The sequence below is a fragment of the Apus apus genome, chromosome 3 (assembly GCF_020740795.1).
Source record: "Apus apus isolate bApuApu2 chromosome 3, bApuApu2.pri.cur, whole genome shotgun sequence".
Taxonomy (NCBI): domain Eukaryota; kingdom Metazoa; phylum Chordata; class Aves; order Apodiformes; family Apodidae; genus Apus; species Apus apus.
This window is the reverse complement of record NC_067284.1, coordinates 61895299-61909318: the sequence shown is the minus strand read 5'-3', so window position 1 is coordinate 61909318 and position 14020 is coordinate 61895299. Positions and strand designations below refer to the sequence as shown.

At 42.7% G+C, this 14020-nt stretch overlaps 2 protein-coding genes across 9 annotated transcripts in view; one reads left to right on the top strand and one right to left on the bottom strand.

The window, feature by feature from the left end:
* Positions 1–6716, top strand: part of COQ8A (coenzyme Q8A) — a 44297-nt gene extending 37581 nt beyond the window's left edge. For both annotated transcript variants that reach the window (XM_051615595.1, XM_051615594.1), the window contains exons 10-15: positions 47–140; positions 973–1114; positions 2968–3075; positions 3835–3900; positions 4766–4852; positions 5335–6716. In XM_051615595.1, coding sequence (XP_051471555.1) covers positions 47–140; positions 973–1114; positions 2968–3075; positions 3835–3900; positions 4766–4852; positions 5335–5631 — 794 coding nt within the window. In that variant the 3' untranslated portion in view covers positions 5632–6716. The remainder of the gene's footprint in view (positions 1–46; positions 141–972; positions 1115–2967; positions 3076–3834; positions 3901–4765; positions 4853–5334) is intronic.
* A 2838-nt stretch (positions 6717–9554) lies between these two features.
* CDC42BPA (CDC42 binding protein kinase alpha) overlaps positions 9555–14020 on the bottom strand; it is a 195505-nt gene continuing 191039 nt past the window's right edge. For all 7 annotated transcript variants that reach the window (XM_051614474.1, XM_051614479.1, XM_051614484.1 and 4 more), the window contains one exon: positions 9555–13890. In XM_051614474.1, coding sequence (XP_051470434.1) covers positions 13759–13890 — 132 coding nt within the window. In that variant the 3' untranslated portion in view covers positions 9555–13758. The remainder of the gene's footprint in view (positions 13891–14020) is intronic.

The following is a 14020-nucleotide window of genomic DNA, read 5'->3' as shown; positions in this document are numbered from 1 at the left end:
CTATTTTTTTCTAAGTGTGCTCTCTTCTCTGCTGTTCGACTTTCAGGTTTGTTTCCTGAACACTTGATTGAAGTTGTGAGCAGAGAGCTTGCCCTGGAGTGTGACTACCAGAGAGAAGCTTCCTGTGCGAGGCAATTCCAGTATGTTCACACCGTTGCCTTCAACCTCTCCTATCTCTGTGTGTGTGAAAATGCAGGAGAGGTTGCTTAACTTGAGGGACAGTGGGGAGATTAATGCCATGCCGTGGGATGTAGCACTGGAAGAGGGTGTGTATTTGTGGCCTGAGCTGTCTCCTAGAATTTCTATCTTGTTTCAGCTGAGTGTATTTTCGGTCAGCCCATCCTCTCTTCTACAGTGTAAGCCTGTCTGTTTTACCACCTGTGAAGGTACTGCAGTAACTCTTGAGACCAGGTTGCAGTGCTGTTCTGTGTACTCTTAATGTCAGCCTGTTGGAAGCTTCTCCCCTCTTTACTCCAGGAGGTTTCTCAGTTCAGCTCTGACAGCAATTAACACCACCAGCACTGCTCTTGGCTTGCTGTAGTAGTGGGGTCCATATTGTTTTTACATGAAGGCTGAATGAGGGAGAGCTGCTGGAGGCTGGATACCTCTTCTGTTCCTCTGCAGAAGTGTCCCTGTGGCATTGCTCCCCTTGGAAAAGACACATTTCTTTCAAGTGTGTAGTCTGACCCTGAAGCAAAGTGGAGTGAGCAAAAGAGTCCAGTGCTCCTTGATGTACCTGTCTGGAGCCCTCCTAATGTCACTGCTCTGTCAGGAGATGTGACTTCAGGAGCGAGCAGCAGCAGCTCTAAGTCACTGGTGTGGTTTCTGGTGACTTGATCCCTACTGTAACTGCTAAGGAAAACTTCTGGCAGGGTGTGGGGAGAGATTGCGTGAAGGGGCTGTGTGAGATGTGGAGGGACCTGGTTGCTCTCAGCACTCCTAACTTTTTCTTCTTGTTTTTCTATATCCTAGGGAGCTGCTGAAAGACCACCCCTTCTTTTACGTCCCAAGAGTAGTGGATGAGCTGTGCAGCAAGCGTGTCCTGACCACAGAGCTAGTGTCTGGCTTCCCTTTGGATCAAGCTGTAGGGCTGAGCCAGGAGATTCGAAATGAGGTACTGTGGGATGGTCTTGCTTCTCCCCTGGCTCTGAGCAGCATGCTCCACCTGCCTTGTGACTGGTAGATCAAGGGATCCTCTGGGGAAGGGCAGACCCTGAGCAGTGCAAAGCAGGGCTGGAGTTGAGTATTGTATGGAGCCTCTCAGATTTTTGTGTAGGGAATTTTGGCAGTGACGATTGAGTCTCCACAGGCTTACCTAGATCTTGCAGGTGCTAGCATTCAGCAGGGAGGGGTTGGAGGGAGTGAATGGCAAGGGCTGCTGAAGAGGAGGTAGTGCAGCTGCATGACTCATGGATACCCTGTTTCTGCTTATTTTTGTCATGGATTGTCAGCTAGGGGACAGGGGTCTTGTTTTGCAGCTGCTTCTTTGGGAGGAGTGCAGAATCTACTCAGTGCAAGTATTTGGGTGTCATCTTCTCCTGTGGGACTGACTGTGCTGCACATGGCAGCTGGAAAAGTACCTCGGTAAACAGGAGGGGGGGATGTAGGGATAGGTATGTGGTTTTCCTGAATATAAATAGCAAGGGATTGGAGTGCTGTGATGAGACAAGCAGCTACTCTAGTTGCAAAAATAACTGTCCTGGTATTTGGATTTATTTTTTTGTCTTGGTGTGACTTGTCAGCTGTTAGCAGGTTGCTGGGGAAGAGGGTGGAGTGTGTTCCTCTAGATAAAGAACACCATACTAGACTTGAAGCTATGCCAGAGCTGTCTGCCTGTGACCCTTGAGCTGTCTATTCTTAGGGTTTTTCTCCTCTGAGATACTGTCATCAGGCCTGCTTTTAAATGGCTGTGAGGTGGGGTCTTGTTGCAGGAGCAGCCCTTCTTTCCTATAAATGACTGGCCTGGCTGACCCACAGCCTTCTGAACCAAATGGCAGTGTCCTGTATCTGGGACTAGCTTGCATTTGGTGCTCTCTCCCTTTCCTCTTGCATAACTTGTTTCAGTTAGGTTTGCAGAAACTTAAGAGGGAGAGAATGAGGCCAGCAGTTCTCCTGAACAGGCTCTAGCTTAAAAGTCTTCTCAGATAACATCTGCTGTAGCATGTAATTCAGCAGTGGGCTCTTCAGGGACTACTCCTGCTCCCTCCATGCCTGTCAGACCCAAGATGTGGGTCTGCTGTTTCTCCCTCAAGCTGGGTCAGTGCTGAACCCAGCAGAAGACTTGGCTGAGGAGTAAGTACATGGTGGGTGTCTGTGTCTAGTGGAAACCTCTTTCAGTAATGCTTTGGATGTAGCTCTGTACATTGTTTGGCAACTTTGCAAGAAGACTCTCTTCTTTGGGCCTGTAACTTAAAATACCCTGGAACCACATCTCATTTCCCCTGGACTACACTGGCTTTATTTTGCTCAGGGTCCAGCAGGATTTTCTACCAGCATAGGCTCTACTGGTCTTTGCCCACCTCTGCTTTTGGATCCTTCTTTGCACTGTGAATATATTCCTCTTCTCTCAAAGCAACAACCAAGTGCATAGTCAAAGCTGGGAAGGTAAAAGGCAGGACCAGGAGACAAGTAACACGTGCAGTTGGGTGACCCCTAGAGCCTGCTGTTCTCATCTGCCAGGTACAAGGTAGCAGCCTCTCTGGAGGCACATCCAGGGGCTGATACGAACCTACAGCTCAGGCTGATGTAAAACTTGCATGGCATCTGTGCTGTCTGCTAAGGCTGTCTTAGAGCAAATGTGAGCTGAGTTGCTGAGTGGCTCTCTTTCACCTCTTTGGGGGTTTTGCAGCATAGATCAGATAGTTCCTGTCAGTGTGGTGATATGTTCCCTGTTTACTAATGCCCAATGTAAATTGCATATATGAGTAGCTGACCTTCTGACTGCCTTCTTTCTCCTCATTTTTCAAGATCTGTCACAACATCCTGGTTCTGTGTTTGCGGGAGCTGTTTGAGTTCAGGTACATGCAGACTGATCCAAACTGGTCAAACTTCTTCTATGACCCGCAGTTGCACAAGGTAAGCCCAAACAGTAGCTGTTCTGCCTGTACAAGAGCTGGTTTTCACCAGCTTTTGATTATTCCCTACTCCCAGAATTTAACAAGCCTCTACTAAGATTCTCCAATTCCTGCACTTGAGTATTGGGCAGGTAGGACAGCTGAAACCTGTCCCTTTGCCACTTGGTCTGGGTGGAGAGCAGAGCTTCTGCACTCATGGCTGGCTGTGTGTCTTTGGCCTTAGATCCAGATCCAGTCAGAGCTACTTCTTTCCTTAGCCTCAGGGTCTGTTTTGAAGCTACAAAGTGGGAATTTGCAGCTGGCAGTGCTCAACCACAGCACTCCTGAGCCAAGGGCTCTTTATGTGAATGCTCTTTTTCTGTGCTGTGCTGAAGGAAGCAATTGTAGATGTCCTGCTTGTTGATTTGGCTGCTTGCCTGTGCCTTGCAGGTCAGGTGGAATTGCTTGTTCATCTCTGAGGTCTGTGTTGGAAAGTGCTGGGAAAAGGTTCTGTGTAGCCTTGTCCCCATGCAGAAAGCCTGAGTGGTGTTTTGAGCTGAGCAGGTGTGACAGTGTGAGCATAGGCTGTACTACTTCTGTTGTGTATTAGTGCAAATGTTTGTGCTGTTGTAAGGAGATAAATGAGTTAAGGGGAAGCTGAGCTGCAGCAGAAAGGCTTTCCAGCCAGCTAAGCTCCTTGGAAGACATCAGGGGTCTTCTTAAGGTCTTGCTCTACTTGAGTGGTTGACACCGAAATACAGATGTATTTGTCCATTTCCAGGTGGCCCTGCTGGACTTTGGAGCAACACGAGGCTTTGATGAGAAGTTCACAGATGTCTATATAGAGGTGAGGAGTTGCCCTGTGTCCCAGAATGCTGCACTGATGGTGTTAAGAGTATTTGCAAAAATCTGCTTTTTATATCATCTGTATCACTTAGTACTTGAATCCACTCTAGGTGTGGAGGGAAGCAGGACTGGAGGCGAGATACCTCTGTTCCTGTTTCATCCCTTACCATACTTCTGCATGTCTGCTGCAAGCCTCTATCTGAGTTCAAATGTTTAAATTTCATGACAAATGTGAAGAACTGTAATGTTGCTTACTGGGAGACTGCAGCAGCAGGGCACATTGGAGCACTCAGAATTCAGTAGTTTTTATATGAGGTGATGCAGGAGTTGCTTGTCCTGTTCAGTGTCTCTTCCTGTGATTTCTGTAGAGTGCTTACCAACTTACAAATTTGGGTGAAGTCATATGTGCTTCTTTTGTGATCACCATATTCTGCACTGGAGAAGTTGAGCTGGAGGGGCCAGCAGACCTCACTTAAAGCTTCTCCTAGTTGGCTTTACTGTTCTGTTGGTGGAGGGGCTTATGGATTCATGAAGCCTTTCTGATGTCCACTACTTTCTCTGAGTTACATGCAGAGCTTTGGAGAGCCAGCAGCTGAATCTTTTTGCCAGTATCTCATAAACTGGCCAACATACAGACTCCTGAAGATGATGCAAGGATGCGAGTGAGCAGCACCTGTAGCTTACATAGTTGTTCTGTACTCAAAACATTTTTCAGTCATCCCCTAGCTGTAGAGGGCTTTTTAGCGAGCAATGGACATGTGAGCAATCCAGCCCCTGAGCAAGGATGTTTCCATGGATACCAACTGTGTGTCTGTCCATGATGACCTCCCGCACCTAGCTTTCCTCAAAGTGTTCTTCCTATTCAGGTAATCAAGGCAGCTGCTGACATGGACAGAGAGAGAGTACTGAAGAAGTCAATTGAAATGAAATTCCTCACTGGCTATGAAGTCAAGGTATGGAGTAGAGGGGTCTGCTTTTAGTGGTAGCAACTGTTAAGTTTGTTGTGGGTCCGTGCACTTGCCCAGATTTCTTGATGGGTAAAAGCCAATGTCAGTCTGAAATCCCTGTTGATCAAGATGAGGCAGAAGAGCAAAAAAAGGTTTTGGCTTTTGTGTTCTCACTTCCTTTTGGGAGTGTGAGCAGTAATGATGATACAGCTAGCCCCAAAACCACTGCCTTTCCTTCTCTCCCAGACAGACCGTGCAAGTGGTTGCTGAAGTTTCATGACTGGGCAGATGATCTTCTGGAAGGTTTAGTTGCTTGGAACTGTATTAATCAAATGTTCATCAGTCTTGCTGGGGATTGGAGGTTACCTTTGTTTGGGATATAGCTAGATATTTCTCCTGAGCTGCTGCTGTTAGAGCATGTCTCCTTTTTCCTTGCTGGTGGTTAAAATGGTGAGTGATGTTATTTATGCCTCTTTCCTTTTGGGTAGGAAATGGAAGATGCTCACTTAAATGCTGTCCTCATCCTGGGAGAGGCTTTTGCGTCTGACAAACCTTTTGATTTTGGCAACCAAAGCACCACTGAAAAGATCCATGGTTTAATCCCAGTCATGCTGAAGCATCGGCTTGTCCCTCCACCAGAGGAGACCTACTCTCTTCATCGGAAGATGGGGGGTTCTTTCCTTATCTGCACCAAACTGAAGGCCAAAATTCCTTGCAAAAACATGTTCCAAGAGGCATATAGCAAATATTGGAGCAATAGGGGAAAGAAGCCAGAGGAGTATTAAGAATGAACTAACATGTCTTATTCTGAGGCCACAGTTCATTGGAGCCTTGCAGAAAGCGTTCTAGCCTCCCATGTGTTGCTCTCCATCCTCTTGAGATGCAGCAGTCTGTGCCCTGGAAGCTAAGGGTGTGTTTCACAAGGACAAAGCTGTTCTTTCATGTCTGTCCTACACACACTGCCAGTACAGTCCACAGCTTGCAGGAAACTATCTTCTTGAGTGCTTCTGTATTGTTTAAAGGCACCAGCTGACTACCTTGAATGCATTTTTAATGTTATGATGGTGACTGCATATTCATTGGATTGTATAACAAGTAGGGGAAGGAGGACAAGAGCAGAAATAAATATTGAAACCTGTTTGTCATTATCTAAAAATAGCTTTTTAAAAAAACTTCCCTCTTTATGCTAAGGCCAAATTCAAGTAGTTTTCATACTGTGAATTATAGAATGAAATACCAAGGTGTACCCTAACACAGCACCACCTACCCCCAACCCCCGTTATTTTTGTAAGTCAAATGCTGGCAGTCTAAGAACCCTCCTACATTTTACTGACATTGATTTAATGCAAGGGGGATGTGTGTATACATAGTTTTATGCGTTCTGCCTCTTTTTGGCTTGCAAGCTAAATATAGAAAGTATTTTAAAAATCTGAGACTTGAGTGCAAATCTTTTACACACACACACACACTTACACAACTTGTTTTAGCTCTGGGATTCAAATACATAATCAGTAGAGCTACATCTAAGCACAAATTGTGGGATTCTTTACTGTCTGGTAGGTAGCAGCTTTCCTGAGGGCAAGTTTATCTAAACTACACCTCTGACACCAATTGCTTGCTGGACTCCTAACCCAAGAACCTACTTTGTCTGTCTCTTCGGCTTTCCTGTAATGCAGAACTTAACGGCAAGGCAGACAAACACATATGTCTCTTATACACGTTTCAGTCTTTTACTGAAATGTCATACCTTTAAAATCAGATGCAGTTTTGAACTATTGGAGTCAAGCTAGGAGACTTTCTTAGATTTTTTTACAAAGTCTGTACCTGTACAACTTCCTGATTTCAATAAAAATGTGCTTTTGTGGTGGGCCTTCTCCATGCAGTTTTTTCATCTTCTGGTGTGGTAATGAATAGCCAAGTGAACCATATGGGGTAAACAGGAGTTGAGCAGAAAGAGAAACTTGCAAGTCTCCTCTTACTGCATTTGTTTGCTCAAAGAATTGCTACTATCTTTGTAAAGCCACCTCTATGGCCTATTTATTCCTTCATCTTTACATTGTAGCTGTGTGTCTGGTGCTAACATTGATGGTGCCAAGTTTACCATGAGCCAGAGGGGCATCAGCCTTAATATGTGTCTGGCCATGAAAATCCTTTGTAATTGTCCTGTTTTCTTGTTTTCCTTTGTTTTAATCACTGCTACCAGTCTCCTGGACACACATCTTTTTGCCTTTCCTCCACTTGTGAAGAAAAGAGTGGCTGTTGGAGATGATGCTTACCTCATGCTAGTAAGGCCTATGTCCTTATCTGGCGCGTGCCAGATATTTAGCAGCAGACTCAGTTAACACAGCCCAGGAATGCAGAGGTTGTCTCATTTGAAACTTCAGTACATAAGAAATCTTGGCTGCTGACACTTCCAGAAGTAAAGAACAGGTAAGTGAATAAATGGTCTCTCTCAGGAGAGACCTTTGAGAAATAGGAAAACAGGTTGTTATTGTATTACCTTTATTCCTAGTTCATAAACATATAAACTGCTTCATTTCAGACTTGGTTGAGAAAGATCCAGTACTGTTTAATCAATTAAAAGTACTCATCAGGTTATTCAAATGACTCAAATGACCACTTGAGAAGAGTGAACTCTGCTGTTCAGTGAAGTAATAGGGGTTTTTTTGCATTAAGCTGTTTAACTTTGTACACCGATAAGAGTAACTACTTTCCTTGGTTTGGGTTCAGATAGATGTTGTTCACTTTTTTGATCTAGACCTTGCAGCTGTTAAATGCTTATGTTAAAGGTTAAAAAGTATAAAAAGGTTGACAAGGGAATGGGATTAGGTGAGCTTCAGAGGAAAATTTCTGAAACGGAATATTCAGAGCCCATATATTTAGAGAACTTCCAAAGAAGACAAAGTTACTCTTAAGAATATTACGGTTCACTTTTCCAGTAAGCACAAGTAGGTGAGATTGGTATATTCTTGTTTGTCTGACCACAGATCAGACATCAGATATACCATGCTGGGGCTTGAGTTTTTAACTCTCAACTTCCCTTGAGAAGAGAGTGTGTTTAAGGATAACATCACACTGAACAATGGAGTTGTTTTGGATTTGCCTAAAGCACAGTAACTAGCAGAAAGTGATGTTTCTTTATTAGGAGAGCTAATTAGACTTCTCAGTCCCTAATTCTCCTGACCTTTTGTGGATGTTCTAAAAGCTTTACCAGTTTCTATAATTTTGTCCAGAAAGATTTGTGACATAAGAAATTGCATGTCAGTATAACAGCTGGGGAGAAAAGATGAGCCAGAAAAAACTGTTCTGGCTTCAAGTCAAGGAAGCCATGACATCTCAAAGTGTGCAAGAACACTTTATTACTGCTGCTTGCTCTATACCAGCTAGTGTATTTGTTTCAACTACACTTTCATGTTGAGGATACGAACATTTCGTTGCTGCAGCGAGATTCGAAGTTCTAGAAGAACTCCCATGCAGAAAACAGTTCATTGTTCCATAGGGCAAGCTGGTGGTTAAATCAACTTTGCTGAAGACATTTTTTTCTGTTACAAAGAATCAAGATTCAGGCTACATGTGGTAGCAGGGATATTCCCACCTTCTTTAGCCAACCTGGCTGCTGCATCAAAACAGAAAATTAATGCTGAAAAGCTGAACAATAAGCCTAACATGCAATTCAGTATCTGCTTTTCTAATGTCTAAATCTCTTGACAATAGGAGGTCCATTTCCCAAGACCTTCACAGCTGTGCTGATGCAACTGGAACCCTGGGAAATCAGAAATATAACACATTGTAAAAATCGGAGCACAAGAAACAGATGGTATTTTAGAGATCCACAGCAGCTAGGAGAGACCTGCAGTGGCCTAAATGGGGTGAGCCCACAGGCTTAAATTCACATAACCTAGTGAGGCTGGGCAGGGGGGTTGTGGGGCTGAGAAAGTAGTATTTTTGACTGAAGGAGATGGACAAGATCAGAATTTTCTGTGGAGCAAGCTAGCTTGTGGCCATGTTAGAAGTTGGAAGCATGGTGACTGTTCCTGGAGGGAATTGCTGGTACTCCTTGCTCATGGCGGAATGCCCAGACTGGCATTGCTGGCAACACAAGATCAGTAACAGCATAGTCCTTTATTCCTGCTGTGGGGAGGATGTGACTGAAGCGTGATACGGACTTTTACCAACAGGGTAATGAATGAAGAGGAAGGTGGCCCAACAGTCTCATGATGTGAAAGGGTTAGGGCACATGCAAAAATTTCAGAGTTATTTTTTGAGATGCGCTTAAAGGTGTGTAAAAGTCAGTTTGATTGTGATAGTTCAGAAATAAGAGTTTTAACACTGTGGCAGCTAAGACATTGATGTGTAACTAAATGAATGAGAAATATCAGAAGCAAATACTAACAATAATCAGATTACAAATACTGATACAGAACAGATGACCTAAGGAAAAGGTCAGGAAAACTGTAGTTCATGAATTTCAATATACCAAAGTATAATGGGGCTTGACTTTGACTTTCTAAAAAGGTTCTGGTGATTTTTTTCTGAAAGCTGTTAGCGCTAAATTGATTTTTCTCTTGTATTCCTTTTCTTCCCACTGTCTACCTGTGCAGATGTTACAACATCCTGCTTTTACCTTCAAGAACACCATCATCCACATTTCCATTCCCTCCTCAAAGCTTAACATGGGGAGGTAGGAAAAAAAGACAAAACACCTGCATTTCTAACAGTTCTGTTTTATTGCAGTACATCAAAGTAGGTTAATATTAAGTGTGTTACCAACATAAAATATTGGTGGTAAGTCACTTTTACATTGACTTTTCCACCTTAAATATTTCTGTGCAAAAGAATCTACATCATTGTTCTGTAGCAGAGAATCTCTTATAATGTCCCCTACAACCGTGAGGGCATTAAACAAAATAGTGAGAAGAGGCAAAAAGCAGAATCTTTCCCCCACACACACACTTGTCAGCTTTTATACTATGAAACAAAAAAGTGATTACATCTATGCCATGCAAAACTGTACAATAATATTACAATGAAAAAAACAACACAGAAAAATTAAAAAATACATGATATGAAACTGTTATACATAAAAAGGCAGGTATAATTGCTCTGAAACACCAACACTGGTTTGTTTGTGGATTTCTTCCCTGTGGATGAGACTTTCTTAACTGTAGAATAAAAATAGGTTGTACTGAGCTGCAGCTGGAATAAAAGACAAAGAGCAGTTGGAATTTAGAGTGGAAAGCCTGCAGCAGGGGCTTCTGGGGCAGTTTATCAAACAGTGCAGTCAAACTACATTTCTATAAATACACTATGGTTTTTGGTCTTTTTTGGTATGACAAGACCTTTAACTTCCCTCTGGCATATACCTGAGAATAACACACCTGGCTTGTAATTTTACCAGAATCAAATCAGAGATAATATTCCTGACTTAGTTTTGAAACTTATTAAAATGGGCAAAATGCACAATCAACTACTTCACTACAGCCTCAGTCAGGAATGTTTTTTTGAAACCACCAGCTGTCTTCTACAGGTCCAAGGCAATAGGAGAAGAGTACTATAACCCTGCTCTTACGTTTGTGAAATGTAGAAGGAAGCCACATATCTCTGTGTGCACACATACAGGGGAAAAAACTTTACCAAACTTCATTCTATAACCTGGAATCCTTAATAGCTGCCTGAATCTGTTCAGATCTTTTGTTGCCATCAAAAGAGAAAACCGTGAAACCCCAAACAACCCATATGTTTAAGCAGTGTCAGAAATGCAAACACCTTCAGTCTCAGCCAAAAGGAAAAAATGAGCTAAGTATATACTGTGTACAAGAGAATATGTGCTACAAAAATTCAATGGGAGATTTTAATCTCTATCTGTGAAGTTGAAGCAATGCTACAGTGCTAAGTAGCCAACATCAAACCATAGGAGACAACTGTCTTTGAGATACCAGTCAAAAGTCTTACAGTTCAAATGACCTCCTAGCCCAATGAGTATTTAAAAAAGCTCAGCTACAGTATGCATGTTTTCAGTATTCAGACCAACCAAAAAAAGACTACTGTGGTTTAAAGTTGAGTGTACTGTCAGATGGTCCCCAAATACATAAAACTATTCAAGTCCTAGGACAATTTTTCTGTTTTCAAGTAAGTGGTGTGGTCATTTGCTTTTCAACTGAGAGAACAGTTGCTGCTTCTCTTTTGAACAGATGTATATAAAAATGCACACTACCAAACTAATTATTAAATATAGTAATCCTAAAAGAGAGTGACAAGGCTTAGAAATTGTAGTGTACAAACAGTGTAGGCTTGTGGAGCTTAGTTTAGTAACACAGCTGACCTATGCTCTGCCTGAAAATGTCAGGTTTTGTAGATTGCAGGTACCATAACAGAGTAAACGTAGAGGTTTGCTCCATTTGTTTGCTGCGTCATGGTTCTTTGGGTTCCATTTTCAGATAAAGCATTAGCTCAACTGCAAAAAAAAAATATCCTGTGACCCTCTCTCAGGAGACTGTCATGCCAGCTGCTTTATCTTAAATGACTGCTGTTTCAATGCCTTCTCTCAACAACAAAATAAGATCAATGTTTAAATACAACATACAGTAAATATAAAACTGGTCTGCAAAGGCTTTGAAAAGTGTGTGGACATGCTTCACCAAAATGAGGGAATTGTGGGGAAAAAGCAATGTCTATACTTGAAGCAATATGCAGCCTTTAAAAAGAAGCTGATGAGGAATTGTAATAATGCCAATAATATCCTGTCTATCTGGCCCTCAGACTGAAAACTATTCTGGGAGGAATTAATTTCATGTGCTTAGCTGTTTACGAAAGTTTTTAATACTAAATGCTGGGCTTGCAAAGGCAGTAGCTTGGAAGTGAAAGCAAACAACACAACCAGCTTGCTACTCTGTAAAACCCTAACAGGAGAGAGACAGGCTTTTATACAATAGTTTGTAAAAAAAAGTCTTTAATTGCTGTCCCAAAGTAACATTGAATGAGCTTAAAACTTGGACAAGCTTTTTGATTCAGAGTGAAAGAGAAATCTTATCTAGAAGACCCAGCATGATTAAATGACTTAGATCACACCTGGAAATTACTGTACATGGTTTGAACTTACCTATAACTTCCATTAGGGAAGAGACAAACTGGAAGACTCCAAAACATCTCTGTGTGGGTGAAAGACTATATACTGCTGACTGCAAGAATATGGAATGGTTTAATAACAGCCATAACAAGTTTCCAAAATCCACAAAAACCAGTATTCTAAATACAAAAGGCCCTTATGTGTTTGAGTATAGTCATAGTATAAAGCCAGCAGCAATACTACTGAGAAGAGAGGCTCATTTGAACATCCTCCCAAATGAAAAACACATCTACCTTGCTAACTAAAGAGGCATCTTCCTCTTACCATCTATTTGTACATCAGTGTCTAAATTTGTTCTGTTGACTGCTTGACCAGCTTCAGCTTTTTTAGTTTTGCAACTTCAGTGGGCTCTGTCTTCCACTACAATACTGCCTTCCAACCTGACCTGCTGTTGGAACCAAACAGCAAGTGAGCACATAGAAACGACTGCAAATTGCACAAGCCCACAGCACAGGTGGGGAGGGAGAGGAAAACCAACTTTGCCAGCATGGCAGTTGTGGGCATCTTTGACTACCATGGTGTGAACAGTGTGAGGTCAGTCTTCACAGTTCTTCGTTGCTACCGTGACAGCATAGCCAGCCATGGCTAGCTTCAGGCTAAGGGCACTCATTTGGCTGATGTGTATTAGCAACTGCTATTTGGTAACAACGGTAAGGTTTCTCATTAGGAATGGTCAAGGAGATGTGGAAGACTGCTCCCTTGTGAGTTGAACTTGCTCAAAGGAAAGGAAACCTAAACTGCTCAAGGAGACAGTCTTCCTGCTGAATCCTGCTGCATTGAAACTCCCTTGCTGCCTTAAGGACCTCTGCTGTAGCATGCTGTAGGGCCCCTCAGCTCCACAGCTAGCACACAAGAAGCCAAGACAGCCACCTGGCTGACTGGTACCCATGGTTATCACGGCAGGGGGTTGCTTTCCAATCCTTGTCAATAATTTGGATTAACATAAAAGAAGGAATTACTGTCAGAAGTGACGAAATATTTTGAAAGTACCGCAGGGACCTCTCCTGGCAGTGCAGTGAGTCCTATGCAAAAGGAGCATCTCTCCTGTGAAAGGTTTTAGGCCAGGTCTCCAAGTCTGTATATTACCAAGCATGAAAACAGGGACAACACAAATCTTAAATAAAGGCTCTCTTAAATAAGCATCCATCTTCTGCTGCATACACAATGCTTTTTTTTCTTTGAATATATACATACATATTTTCCTCTAACATCTGCATATTTATTTAAACTCTGTACTGTAGTAAAATATGCATCATTTTAATCAATAAGGATTTGCTGGCAACAATCAGATTGACATTCAAACATGGTGGCTGAAAGCTTTTATGTGCCTCTGACATACTGATCATTCCCCATGCAGGGGAAGGGGTCTGTGCTACTTTTGTATAGTATAATGAGCTAGTGTATGAAAACAAAATCCCTCTGAATTTTTTCTTGTTCATACTGGTCTTGTCTACTTAAGCTACTTTTTGGGAAGTGGAAGTGGGATAAATATATCTTTAAAAATGAAGCAGCTGTAACCACAAAAATGAAACCTAATAGAAATCTACAGCATCTGATGTTTACCAAGACCCTAGCTTTGCTCATTTGCTGCTGTCAAATCCGGGAAGGGAGGGTGAGGCAGTGCTGAACGGTGCTGAAGATGATCAGCTTCTACCTTCCTCTGTACTCCGCTCCCAGATCACTTTCACACAGGGAACAGGGAGGGTTAGGATTACGAAGGTGAGAACTGGAACGAGTGAAGGGGACAGCAAGCTGCTGTGATGTCAAATTTGAATGCTGAAGCACTTTATGAGTCCCAACTCACGTGGTCAGAGCTCTCCAGGGAGAGGCTCTTGGTCTTGTGAGGAGAAACTGGGCTGGGAGGGCTGCTGAGGTTGGAGCTATTTGATGCAGTAGAGTGTCTCGGAGAGTCAGAGTCCTGCAGCGCAAAGACAACACCAGTAAGTAACAAGATAGTAAGTTCGACAATGTCTGAGCAACAGGTGACTGGATTCAAGGTCTCCACGTATTTTGCTTGTTTCCAAAATACCAATATTTTTTTTTCCTCA